Raw genomic sequence first — 14,307 nt, 5'->3', positions numbered from 1 at the left:
CCAACTTGTGATCTCGTAATGCCTGAAAGACCTGAAGCAGATGTTCTCTATGTTCTGCCTCACCTTTGGAGAAAACAATGACGTCGTCAAAGAAAGTGCCAACAAATAGTCTGTACTCTCAAAAAATCCTATCTATCATCCGGTTAAATGTCGCAGGAGCATTGGTTAAGCCAAAAGGAATCACCAAAAACTCAAATAACCCAAAAGTCGTCCAAAAGGCTGTCTTGTAGAAGTCTCCCGACGCGATTCGGATCTGATGATATCCGCTCTTCAAATCGATCATGCTAAAACACGAGGATCCCTGTAGTCGGTCAAGTATATCATCGATCCTAGGAATCAAAAATCTGTTCTTGATGGTGATTTTGTTGAGAGCTCTATAATCGATGCACATTCTCCAAGATCCGTCTTTCTTCAAAACCAACCACACTGGAGAGCAGTACTCCCGCGGGCAGCGTCGTCGTGTTGACCCCCGTTTCGCTTCCGCTGATGCCGCCCTTTGGAGGCTTTGGGTGTGGGAGGGTCGTGCCCTATCTCAGCTTTATTGGGACCCAGGAGAGTGGCATTGGCCTCACTCTAACCCCACCGGTGCACCTGTATCATTCTTTGAGTACACTGTCAGAATTGGAAGATTAGCATTGATGAGACAACACCAAGAGCAGCCCACTCGTATGCGTTTCTGGTTACATTCAGGTCTCTCCCATGCCTATCTACAACAGTTTTGGTCAGCCATCTGGGATTTACATGCGGCTCGTCGTATTTCTTTTTTCATGTGGATGATTGCACATGCAGGACTTCCAGTTGGGACTTGGCTAGCTACTATGGGTCATGATCTGTTATGTACTCGATGTCCTCTGCGACTACCCGAGTCCCCTGCACACTGTCTTTGGTCATGCTCCTCTTCCCATATCGTGTGGCTAGCAGTTTGCTTTTTACTTAGCAGAGCCGGTGTTCAGCATGGATTTCTCACTTGGGGATCTGTCTCATGGTTGATGCCGATGCCCGGGCCGCATCTTTTCTACGAGGGCTCAGACACAGATCCAGCTCTTATGCTTACCTCGAGTGGTTATCGGCGAGGGACTTTGGCTATGTTACCACAGATCGCTTGGCAGGGGGATCCTCAGACACGTGATGAAGTTTTTTCAGTCATCACTAGCATTACACTATGGAATGTTTGGAGAGCTCGTTGTCTTCACATTCTCAGTGCGGTTCCACAGCTCCTTCAGGATACCCTCACTGCCATTTGGCTGGACATCATTCACACCCTGATTTGGCAGTGGGATTCTTCCTCAGGTACATCTAGAGCAGCCGAGGCTCGTCGATTTGCCTTCCTTCGGCGTTGGGCCCGATCTCCACTCTTCTTCACACTTACAGGTGGCCAGATTACATGGCATTATGCCCCCCCTCGGTGGTTTCTCCTCCACTCATCACACAGACCACCATGAGCTTGTTCTAGTCGAGTTGTCACTATAGTGGCTCTCACCCTTACCTTCAGCTTGTACACCCCACGTGATAGGCTATTTGGGCAGCCGCTGGGGATTATATTGTACTCGGTAATATACAGCCCTGATTTTTACGAAGAGAGAGAGAGAGAGAGAGAGAGAGAGAGAGAGAGAGAGAGAGAGAGAGAGAGAGAGAGAACGAATCTCCTAAACCAATCAACCTTGGCAATGAATAACTCATGTAATGTACAATGGGAGCAAGGGCTCACATATATATCTGCCTCAGTAAATTGCCCTACCTAGACTTTGACAAATAAGTAAAATAAATACCTAAAAGCCAAAATAAATAATGGGATCACATTGGGCAAATCACTTGAGATGCCAAAGTAACACCCTGTCTGCAACTCATAGTGGACATAAATATTGAGACCAAGCCGACGAAGAAGCTTCCATGGACACTGTAACTATGTCAGACTTTGTAAATAATTAATGTATTTACGAGAAAAGAATTATATAATTAGTTGTGTGCACATCAGAATAGGTCTAGCAGTTCTGGGGACTCAGGTGCGCCTAAGTTTGGGCCAGAGCACCTCAGGGAGACCCTAGCAGAAAAATACCCTGAAGCCCTAGTGATTGGGAAATCGGGTCTTCAATGAAGGGGTAGATGGTAGCCTCAGATTTCAGGCTCAGAAAATTACGCGCGCTAGTGCAAGTATAGGAATGAGATGGGGTCCTTAGAACAACAGTAATCCTAAGGCCTGAATTATTTTTACGGCCTTAGGATAAGTCAATTAAATTATTTTAAATTGTCTATGCTGGACCAAATGGCCAGACAAGTGCGAACAGGTAATGCCAGAGCAGTGCTGGTACGGCATTACGCTAGGGAGCAACTAACATTTTCATTGGTTGCATCTATGTGTGTAGTTGTGCACTTAACTGCACATTTCATTAATTAGCATAGGACTTTTAAAGTCAAAAGTTGAATGGTTTTTAAATATTAAGTAAGTGTGCCACTTGGCACACTTACCCATGCAATCTCTCTCTCTCTCTCTCTCTCTCTCTCTCTCTCTCTCTTCATGCCCCCTCTTCTGGTTGGCTATATGAGAGCAGCCCCTCCCCCTCTTGCCAGGTTGGCAGTGCACTACCCCCAGTGAAGCTCTCCATTGAAGCTTGAGAGCAGCACCTTGTGGTGTATGTGGAGCCTCTGAGCACCCATCACCTAGAACAAGGCCTCTCATGGTTGTAGGCAGCTGTGGGAGAAGTTTCATCGCGTAAAGTAGTAGAAAACTCTCTTTCTCTCTCGTCTAGCTGCTGCAAATTCTCTATTTTCAGCCCCTAATCACCTGTATTAGGGTGAATTTCAGCAAAGCATGAATAGGATCTTATTCCTCTCTACCTACTCTACACGTACACAAAGTTTGGAGCGTTTCCGTCGCGAAAAGGACCTCCATTTCGGCATTGAACGCGCTTAGGTAACAATTTCTGGTGATGTGCAGAAAATTACAGCAAGCGTGTGTGCGTGTGTTTTGCATGTTGCTTTCGTGGGTTGACTGCAGGAATGATTATGTCCAAAGAGACACAGTTAGCGGAAGATAGACTCTCATTTATGAGAGCTTCCGACGAGTTTGGTGGAAGGTAGACTCTTGCCTACGAGAGCTTCCCAAAATCTCACAGAAGAGGAAAGATCCTCTCAGTAGTCAGAGAGTAGTTCTTCTACTCTCTCAGTCAGAAGAAGAAAAAGGACAATAAAGAATAGAGGACGGGCTTTTGCGTCGTTCTTGTGCTTGTAAAGATTCTCCCTTAGTAATAAAGATATTCTCTTTATGGGGGGGGACCAGCCCATCTTCTGGTCCCCAATGATGTGTCAAGCTTTCTCTCTTTCTCTCCAAAGTCTCTTGAGTATATAAATTGCATTTGACAGTCAGTTTTCGCTTCTGTATTTTCGTGACAGTGGTATCAGAGCAAGGTCATCTCTCTCTTCCTTAAGGGATTGACGACTCTTGGCAGACTGCAGAAATGGGAGGACGCCAGATAGAGTTCTCTCTCCTTCAACAGCAGGTGGTAGAGTTGCAAAAAGCTCTCTCCCATCCAGAAGTCCAAAAGATTCTCCATAGTCTTGAGAGAGATCGGGAGAAATCCCGATCTCTCTCAAGACTATGGAGAGCCTTCCGTTCCTTTAGTGAGAGAGTGCAATGTACACAAACAAAGTGAATGGACACTGTGCGTGAAAATGTATGAGACTAAGAGATAGAGAGAGAAGAGAATACGACACCAGAGATGTTGTCAAACCCTCCTCCAAGGGCCCCACTCTCTATGGCGAGAGCGGTCTACTTATGATTGCACAAATCTCTACAATGCGTGGACTTGCCGACGATGTCGATGAGATGAGGACGACGACGAGACGGGCTGAAAACTGAAATCGCTAAGGGCTGAAATCTGCAAATCTTTATCTGCTGAATTCTGACTCTATGTCGGTGATGATGTCGATGGCGACGATGCGACGACGACGACGTGCTGAAAACGCAGATGCTGAAATCTGCGCTTTCCGGGCTGAAACTGTAAACTGTGCTAGATCTAACCGTGCGGCGAGGATCTGCTGCGGGAAGGTGAGATCTGCGAGGTTCGGGACTTCTTCTGTATGTTTGACTGCTGAAATATGAAAAGGCTGGTCTATGGGCTGATTCTGTCGCGAAGATCTGCAAAAACGCTGAGGTTGATCTGCAAACCAAAAACGCTAGGGCTAAAAACTGACCTTGCGGGGAAATGTGCTAACGCTAGGGCTGATCTGCTATCTACTGTCGCCGGGAATCTGCAAGTGCAAAAACGCTGACTGATTTGGTGCCAAAACGCTAGGCCTTCTGTTGAGAGAAAACGCCAAAGTTGTCACGGGGGTTGGTCTTGCTGAGAAGTTGCTTGTTGAGCAAGGTGCTCCTATTGCCTCTTCTGCCAGAAAGTACTAGCGCTAGGTATACAAACTTAGCAAAATTGCCCTACCTAGTTTCCAACAAAAGTCACTTAAACATAATAAGTGAAAAATGTCAAAAATAGGGAAATTAGGCCTATGCACTGTAAAAATGCTACTAATGGGATCTGACTGGAATCTGATGGTCATGTTGTGTGCAACCAGAGGATATGCATTTATACCGAGTGACTGGGCATGGACGGTCTACGAATAGACTCACAAAAGTGCCAGATCACTTCTAAATCTAGACTGACTAGACTGATTGAAACCTGATCATGCTGTAGCTTGTCCACAGACACATAGGGTTGGATGCGTCATATGACAAGAAGTGCATTCAAGGGAAAGGACTCCTGTCCACAAGGAGTCTAAGCATAGAAAGAAGGAGCACCATAAGAGGAAGCACCACAGGCAGAAAACATTCAAGTCAGGAGACAAAGATGTCAAATTCGACACGCTACAATGGACGGCGTGATAATGACAAAGCTTTGGTTGTCATCTGCCAATTTGAAGTTGCATTTGCAGAAGGGAACTTTAAAGAAAGATCCAAGCTTCGCCATGTCAGTACGTACCTGAAAGGCACCGCCAGCAGTTGGTGGTTAACCCTGATCTTAGAAAATCGCAAACCCCAAGATTGGACTGTTGTTAAGAAGGAGTTCTACGCACAGTTCCTTCCTCCAGACTATGAGGAAGAGGTAAAGAAAGAATGGGATCGACTCTCACAGTTAGAGAACGAAATTGTTCCACGCTATGTGGATAGGTTTTGGGACGTTCTCTTGAAAGTCACTCCATTCAAGAAGATTGACGATTCGGAAAAGATGCGCAAGTTTGAAGCAGGATTGCATGAAGCCTTGCAAAAGGCTATGAAACTTTATCCTCGAGGTAACTTGCAGATACTTATGGAATCAGCTCGCATAGCTGATGGAATACATGACAAGGGTACTCTCAGGAAGATGGAGCAAAGTACCTATCATGCCAAGCAGAAGACTCTCCATGAGCAGCCTATGAAACCGGCCCATGGGGCGGTAGGCGCTGGCTTTCACCCGAAATTCTTTACTTTAAACACACACAAAGTACTTTACAAAGGTATCGTGTAACGAGGATTAACACCTAAGTACACACATGGCTCGGGAGCTAGAATGCTCCAAGCAGACGCCCACAACCTGTAGGCCCCAATTTCTTTATTCTTTAACAGTGGGAATAAAACCTGTGATCTCCTACAAGCTGCCCCGCACAATCTAGGCTAAGAAACACCTGTTCTGGCCCGATTTTGGTAGCATAACTGTACTAGGAAGCTTCACAGTCAATATCCCCACGCAATAGGTGACTTTCTCGACGCATACGGACACTTTGCAAAACCTGGCGAGAATCTGCAGCACGCTGAATTCTCTGTTTTCTGCCCCGAAAATGTGCCAGTTCACCTGTACAACGGTCCCCTCGCGTCCCCGAACCTCTTGGGGGTATTAGGGTCCGTTTAGGGCCGAAACCCTAAGCCTGCAAAAATACACAGCAGGCTGTAATTCCCTGTTTTGGGCTCCGTTTCGCGTGCCGGTCGCATTTGTAGCAAGACCTCAAGCTCCCGCACCTGTAGGGCTACTTGCCCTTTGAATCGGACGAGATTTCTCACGTGAAACCTCTCCGAATTCACCTGTACCTGCGGGGGATTAGCTGCTAGCTAATCCCGTACCTGTGCAAGAGGCTCTTGCCTCGGCAATCGCGCATGAACCCAACTGTACATTGGTCAAATGAAAAGCCCACTGGTGGGGCATAACATACTGCACGTAGGGGAGAGAGAGAGCAGTGCGTAGCGTGCAGGGCATCACTCTTGGCACCGTGCTGTACATAAGGAGGAGAGGAAGCACTCCATAGCTCTTAACCTGTGACAGAGAGTAAATGAGGCCTCTCCCAGCATAAAAGAACAGTGCCCTTTTTTCTGTAGGATGAAAGTGCATGAAAATTTGACACTTGGCGCATTTACACAACATTTTCCTGTTTCGGGTTCGCCGCTTAAAAATCTCTTGACCGGTTGCCCAGTTGACTTCGTGGCAGAGTTGTAAAATGTTCCCCTAGTCATACCGGAGGTAATGACGCGAACACATTTCATGGCCCAAAATAGCAGTTCCCTAAATTTTAGGAAATGATTCCGTTGGGCTCCTTGTGGTCATCTGACCATCTATCCTCATTGGGACCGCATCCAAAAGTGCAATGTGGCCCAACTTCGAATACTTTCTGTTCGCAGTCACACCTTGACTTTAGGCCTTTATTGAGTTCACTTCCTAATATCCACCAACTTGCTAAGTGTGACGGGGGGACCTATATGATCTTGCTCTGAGCCTAGACATCCTCTTACCATATGAATTCTAGTGCCGACCACTACCCATCTGCGGGTGAAACTACCGTTCACATTGGCCATGCAATGTCCGACCGTTTGCTACTTCAAGAAGAGGGTCTCAAAAATAAAACAAAACCCCTTGGAAAGAAACCAACAACTAAAGTTAGCAGTTGCCACGTCCTCGTGACATACGCCCCTCTTGAAATCGCAAACGTCCTCGATTGCATACCATGAATACACGCCACTGATGATCTTGTGCTATTAACACTCTTTTATCATCGCATGTATCCGCAAGAAAGGTCATAACACATAGATACAAATGACTTAATGGGGCCTTCATACTTTTGTCATTTCCATCTATTAAACTCATAGTTACATGGGACGGCGGGTCGGGGTCGGGAACGGGGTCGGGACGGCAAAAGTCAGGAAACGGGGACGGGGGTCGGAACGGCAAAAAAAAAAAAGAGTTTTTTTGGCATTTTTTGACCTACACACATGCCACACACATAGAGCATCACTTTGACCATAAATTTACACTAAATAGACCAAAGAACACGAGTCATATAGGCTGAAATGTGCTAATAAAACATCGATGATCGATCGATACAAAATGAGAAGTGCATGCCACAAGGGCTCAAGAGTCAAAAAGCCTAAAGGACTTAGGACAAGCCTGAGGCCTCAAGGATAACAAAAAGTACAAAGGGCTATGTAGTAGGTAGAGTCGTAGACTCAAGAGTCTAGACTCGAGAGTCGAGTGATCAATGATCATCAAACTCAAGAAGTGCTCGCCTGCTGAATCTCCACATCGTCGTCGTAGTCGAGGTCGTCAGCAACGTATGAGGGCTCCGGCTCGCATTGAGGCTCGAAATCCTCCTCTAGCTCCTCCAAAAGAGTATCGGCCATAGATGGGTTCTCTTGTGCCATCTCCCACTCAGTGAAAGGATCTGCCTTGTGTGTGACGCTCTTGGCAAGCATGCGCAAGTTAGCGCTCACAACAAGGTGGTACCAAATGTACTGTACGTGGCGTATATGTACGTACTGTACGTTGTTTCGTACAGGAAAAAATTTTATGTACGTAAAAATACGTACTCTTGGTAAAAAACCGCCAAATACTCATTTTCTAGGACTTCTCCAATATAAATCAAGAGAGAAGCCAACAACTTATAGAGACATTCAAAGACATGTTTTACAAGACAACCACATACTGTGTAACTACTGCAAGAGACTTAAAAGTTAAGACGACATTGATAATTTAACAAGAACATCAAGGCTCAAGAGTCAAATGAGATCTGAAATAACAATGAACACACTAATGTTGAAAACATCAAATGACAAAGTACCATAGGTGATAGCCTAAAAGGCCCACGCCATAACAAAAGGCTCATCAGCCATCATAACTGAAACCATCCTACTCAAAAAGTCTATCTATATAGTAGTAGATACTAGAAAGCACTAAATAGCTAGCTCAAAGCTAGCACAGCATCCATGTGATGGCCCCATCGTCAAAAATCATCATCAGATGCAGATGAAGACTCTGTTGAAGAGACCAAGTCCCCATCCGTCAGGACATTGCCCTCTTCGTCGTACTCTGGCTCTGCCATCACGGACATCTGTGCCACATGTAGATCATCCTCTACTGCCTCTGTCGAAGCCTCAATGAGACGAACAGCCTCGTTTGCCCGTTTCCGAGAAGAACGAACAGGTAGCTTCCCTTTACGAATGCTCTCTCTTCGAGCACTATCTGGGTCTGGATCATGCTCACGTAGAGGAATAGCCAAAGCTCGTGCGCGTGACCTCGTCACACGCCGATCAACACTCTCCAACTCCCTGTGAAGCAGTCGAATAATCTCCTCTTGCTCATTTCTGATTTGCGCCTCCACCTCCTCTATAGCAGCATGATCTGCCACCATCTTCACCTTGGTTGGGTCCGCCTGTTGAAAAATGAAAACAAAGGAAATATTATTTAGTATGTACTAAGTACTCAATGGCCGAGTGTATCATGATTCATGACTCAATCATTCATGTGAAAATTAATAGTAGACCTGCTTGGGTGTTCCCAAAGCGTGGTAGGCTCGCACAAGCCTCATATTTGCTCGGCAATAGACTAACTTCTCTAGTTGAGAAGTGCTGAGACGATTGCGGATCTTCGTATGTATCAAGGAATAAGCGCTCCAGTTGCGCTCGCATGCACCAGCCGAGCAATCCTACAACAATGAGCATTGAGATTTAATATATGGCAATAGTAAGTACTAAGTACATTGTGCAAAAACTGTAAGTCTCAAGATTCTCAATTACCTGTGAAAGTACTCGTAAAGCCAGATGTGTAAGCGTTGGAAGACCTTGTCTCCCATAATTCTGCCACCATGTAAGAGGGAACTTGGTAGCCTCTGGCCTCAACACCACAGCTCTAGCAAAGGATGGTCCTAGATTGTTCATGAAGCTGATCAACTCTGCATCAATCTCCAGCTGATCGTCCATGTGGTACATCATATTGATGTAATCATCCTTGAGCTTTAAGAGAGTCCTCTCATGGAAAAGCTCTGGCATCTTGTAGAAAGGATGAAGCAATGCAGCCATCCCGTGAATGGGACGACTCATGAAAGTCCATCTCCTTTCTACAATGGCCATGATGTCATCTCGGCTGAAATTTTCAGCAATAAAACAAAGTTGAATTGGCAAATTCAAATGACAACAAGTCTACTAGAAGATTTCAAAAGACAAGTACTTACCAGGTCTGTGTCAGAGACACGCACTCTGTAAGGTGTCTCTTCATCTCCATGAAGAGATGATAGACTAGGCCCAATGTAGAGCCCTCCATGTCTGTGACTCGAAGAAGCACGTACACTGGCTGCAATGCCACTGTCAAACTCTGAACCTGTGTCCAAAAGGACTCATCGAGCACCCGTCGCTGTATGTATTTAGTGGGCTCTGTCTGCGAGTGATGCATCAATCTCCACTTCGGGTCCACGACTGTCTGGAGAAGTGGATCCCTCAATTTGAAGAGTCTCTGTAGCACTAAATACATATAAGCAAATCTGGTCTTTGAGGGTTGCACGATATCAAGTGTACTGTGGCTCCTGAAGATAGCTAAAGCTTGATGTTTCTTGCGGAAAAAGGTGGTCATCTTAGTGGCATCTGTAACAATAGGCAATACCCAAGGCAACTTGCCTATATCCTCCATAAGTAAGTCAAGACAATGCGCAGCACATGGAGTCCAAGAAATCCGAGGGTAAGCTGCCTCGACCATTTCACCCATAAGTTTACAATTTGAGGCATTATCAGTCACAACCTGTACCACATTATCCTTCCCAACCTCATCTATAGCTTTCTTGATGTGCCCCAAGATAAACTCACCACTGATGTGCTCTCCGGCCTTGCCTGCATCCACAGCGCGCAAGAAGTATGTGCCAAGACAAGACGACACAAGAATATTAATGATGTGCCGCCTACGAACATCACTCCAGCCATCTGATATGATGGTGCACCCAAACTGCTGCCAACCGGCCTTGATCGGGACCAAAGCCTTATCTATCAAAGCCTTCTGCTCATCAAGCATTGTAGTGCGCATCTTCTTATACTCCACCCCTGACCATGAATCTGTGTGACCAACATCAGCTATAGCCCGGACCATCCTCTTCCATTGCTCAGTCCTCAAAACATTGAAGGAGATGTTGCACTCAATGAGAGTACGCGCAATCTCCATCTCAGCCACCTTTTGACGCTCCTTCACCCAAGAGAGAGAGTTCACACACGAAGGCAAGGTGCTTTGCCTACGTGCATCCATATCACCTCGATCTTCCTCCTCCTGCACAACTCGAGCCCTCTTTCTACTAGAACCAGCAGTGGGATGATCCTCGAACCTCGGAAGATGAACCACCAAAATCCCCAATAAGAGCATCATGAAGAGCATCCTGTGTGTGCTGGCTACCTGTATTTTTTTTTGGTGTTGGTACTTCGGGAAAATTCTCCGCAATCAGCTTGTCCCTAATATCCCGTGGAACCTTTTTGCACCCTCCACAATTGTTGGTCGTGCCAATGCCCGTCAGATGCTTGACGACATGAGAAATTGTACTCGTGAGCTCAAAATTACAGTACTTGCATTGCCATCGTCGAGTGCCAGAACCCGCTTGGCCTGGAGTGTTGATAATGCGGATGACATTGGTATGCTCCTTCCAGTACGGGTTGCATGGCTTAGGCATGATGAATCTGTCGCAAACAATAAGACACACGCGACACGAGTGAGACAAAGAGACAGAGAGACAGAGAGGGGGAGCCCCGGAGCCTGCAATAAGAACTTGGAGAAGAGAGAGAGAGAGAGAGAGAGAGAGAGAGAGAGAGAGAGAGAGAGAGAGAGAGAGAGAGAGAGAGAGAGAGAGAGAGAGAGAGAGAGAGAGAGAGACTTTACCTGCACAGTGACACTTTGTTTCTCTGTAGAGATAATTGACTGCGTTACTGGTTTTCTGCAACCCAATGCAAGCGCCTAAAAAATAAGGCCAAAAAACTGGTCGCCTGGGCCTAGCGAAACCCTCATGCTGGAAAGGGGGCAGAATTAAAAAAAAAAAAAAAACCAGCACCGTACGGATCGATCTGTACGGTACGGATCCGTACAGATCACCCGTACGGTACGGAAAGGATCCGGACGTACGTGTTGATCCTACCTTGGCTCACAAACACCAAATCATTGGCCCTCTGAACCCCAAGGAGATTCCTCTTCTTAGAGGCAATGTGGCTGTACACACTCCATAGTTGCTCCAAGCAACTAGTGGTACATGCTTGGCTAAGGACACGAACAGCCAAGCGCTGCAAATGTGGGCCATCTCCTCCATAGTCCGCCCACCACAAAACTGAGCCAATCTTGTTGCGATCAAGCTGTGCATCTACACATCCATAGGAGCCCTTCTTTTGCCTGTAGTTGAGTAGCTCGTCTCTAATCTTGCGCCTAATGTCACTGCTAGGCTCAAGGCGCTCCAATGCAAGCCGCCATCCTTTGCTCACCTCCTTGTCAGTCTCTTGACGCCTTCCTTGAAACTCAGGGTCAAGCACATAAGCTGCCGCATGAAGTGGAGAGTAGTATCCATTCCACCTCGACTCACACAAGCCATGAATCTCCGCATACTGAACAGGGTCAGGCACAAGCTTCTCAAGTGCCTCTATCATCCGATCCATGGCTTCGTAGAATTTGCCAATGCATGGCTGCAAGCCATCCACCACTCGAAGTAGGTGTAGAATAGGCTTGACCATGGCGTCAAGAGTCTTCACCTCCTCCCACCAAGCGGCGTCGTGGGCCCATTCTCGGCATTTCAATCCTACTGCTGATGTAGACTCCGGCATGGCTTGGAACTCATCACTGAGAAAGAGGCCCCTTAAGGCTCCGCCACATGTAGACAAGCGGCCTAGCATAAGCCAATTGAATGCAAATCTTGTCTCTGAATATTTGAGCAAAGACAAGTTGCTCCTCTTTGAGAATTCATGGCGCACTTTTTGATGGTTGAGCACAAAGGAGACAATTCGAGAGGCGTCACCAATGGTGGGTGAAATCCATGACAAGTTCCCTATGTCCTTGAGGAGGTTATTGAGGCAATGCGCCATGCAAAATGTGACATGGATGCTGGGATACATGCCCTCAATGATAGCTCCGGCTGCCCTATTTGACGCCTCTCCATCTGCAACCATACAAAGGACATTCTCCGGGCCGGTGATCTCTATGGTGCTTGTCCACTCCGCAGCAAGCATCTCGGTGGCCTTGTCACTATCAGATGCATCATGTGACTCCACAAAGTACATCTCCCCCCGAGAGTAGGCCACCACCCCGTGGATGGACCGCTTGCGGGTGTGGCTCCATCCATCTACAAGAAGAGAGACGCCATTGGTCTCCCACAAATCCTTTGTTGCTTGGGCCGCTTGCTCCACGACAAGCTTCTCTTTGTCAAGGAGGGTGGTGCGAAGCCTCTCCGATGAAGGTGGCACATAAGAGGAGCCATATTCCCCTATTTTCGTAACCATGGTTCGAAAGTATGGAGACCTATCCACACAAAATAGAGCATGTTGCGTTAGTATGGAGAGTCCAGAAATTATAACCCATTATGAATACAAAATGGAAGATTGCAATGTGTATATGCCAAGGGAAACTCACCGCGAAGCATGGAAGGCAATGTGGTCGTGGAAGAAGAATCGGGCAACCGACCTATCCACCTCTTCCTTCAATTTAGGATTCCAATTTTCGTTGAGAGTGGTTTGGCGATGCGGAAGGGAAGAGGACGGTGTAGATCCATGGCTCTTGAAGGTTCGAGAGATGTCGTCAAGGTTGGCTTCCCTTTGCTCTCGCGGTGTCGTCGTGGCGGAGGGATCAACGGCAACAAAACGGCCCCTCTTGGCCGCTTCCGCAACCTCATACACCGTGAGTTTCTCAAGAAGATCCAACCTCTTCTCGGGAGCTACATGAGGGCAAAACTTCACCTCGTGACCGGGTTCATGAAGAAGATGGGCTCGCACTTTGTTTGAACCACCCGATCTCTTGTATGGACATAGCTTGCACGTCCATGGTCTTGCACCGCCACCTTTGCCACGCGAGCTAAAGTCGACTTCATCCCACCACGACCACGTTTGCACGGCGGGCCTCCTTTGAGAAGAAGCGGCTTGGGAAGTGGAGTTGGCTTGAGATGACATGATGGTGGAGAGACTCGAGAGAGTAGAGCTTAGAAGTTAGAAGGGTTAGAGGAGAGCTTGTGTGGAGAGAGAGTAAAGGAGAGCTTCAAAGTGGGTAGAAGAGGGAGAGGAGAGCTTCAAAGTTCAAACTTGAGCCTTGAGCTTGAGGGAAATGGAATGAGCTTGAGCCTTGAGCTTGAGCCTTGAGATTGAGGGAAATGGAATGAGCATTGAGCATTGAGACTATGAGTATTAAGAGGCCCAAGGGAGCCTTTTATAGCCTCCCAAGGGCCAAGGCTTAAAAAATATGGCAGTTGGGGCTGCACAGAGCCGTTGCAAACGGTAAAAAACGGCCATTTTTTTGAATCCGACCCCGGCCGACCCCTGTCGTCCCCGTCCGGTCCGTCCGGCCCCGGACGTCCCCGGTACGTCCCCCCTGCGACCCGCCCGTCCGGCCCGTTTTCCGTCCGTCCCTCGGCGTTCCCAGCCGTTACCGGCCCGGTTACGGCCGTCCCCCGGCCCTAGGGCCCGTCCCCTGTAACTATGATTAAACTGAATTCGTATGTACATTTGATGTACTAGCTCTATCATTACCCCTCCTTTGCACACGTTGGGTTGGGGCATAAGTAGGCTGTAACCCAAAGGCTTCAAGATAAAGCTGCAATACATTTGGTGACTCTGACAGTTCATGCTCTTCCATCCATTTTGCAAGGATCTTTGAACAATTACAAGAGGGGCAACATCACGAGCACTACCTCTCAGAGATGGTTTTATGATGATGCATGGCAGACTTTGTGTCACTAGGCCATTGCGACATAAGGTCATGGAAGAGAGTCATGTCCCACCATATGCAGGGCATCGTGGCATTGATGCAACAGTTAAAGCGGTAGAGACATTCTTCTATTGGCCTACCTTGAGGAAAGATGTGGATG

General features: G+C 47.2%; 2 protein-coding genes across 2 annotated transcripts in view; one reads left to right on the top strand and one right to left on the bottom strand.

Annotated features, from left to right (window-relative positions):
• The window catches only part of LOC147433197 (WUSCHEL-related homeobox 14-like), a 77,344-nt gene that overhangs the window by 44,151 nt on the left and 18,886 nt on the right, over positions 1-14,307 (top strand). The window lies entirely within an intron of this gene.
• On the bottom strand, positions 8,233-10,628 carry LOC147433198 (uncharacterized). The gene is made up of 4 exons (XM_086491497.1): positions 9,460-10,628; positions 9,026-9,371; positions 8,773-8,934; positions 8,233-8,661 (listed from the first exon to the last, which is right to left on the bottom strand). The coding sequence occupies exons 1-4, from the start codon at positions 10,626-10,628 to the stop codon at positions 8,233-8,235; spliced, it is 2,106 nt and encodes a 701-aa protein (XP_086347623.1).

The sequence above is a fragment of the Adiantum capillus-veneris genome, chromosome 20, assembly GCF_014529385.1.
Source record: "Adiantum capillus-veneris isolate H3 chromosome 20, ASM1452938v2, whole genome shotgun sequence".
Taxonomy (NCBI): Eukaryota; Viridiplantae; Streptophyta; class Polypodiopsida; order Polypodiales; family Pteridaceae; genus Adiantum; species Adiantum capillus-veneris.
This window is presented reverse-complemented; position numbering and strand designations above follow the sequence as displayed.

Coding starts and splice junctions, on each gene's coding strand:
- LOC147433198 (XM_086491497.1), bottom strand. CDS start 10,628: ATGCTCTTATTGGGGATTTTGGTGGTTCATCTTCCGAGGTTCGAGGAT. Junction 9,372..9,459: donor GTGTCTCTGACACAGACCTG/GTAAGTACTTGT, acceptor TGAAAATTTCAG/CCGAGATGACATCATGGCCA. Junction 8,662..8,772: donor CTTTGGGAACACCCAAGCAG/GTCTACTATTAA, acceptor ATTTTTCAACAG/GCGGACCCAACCAAGGTGAA.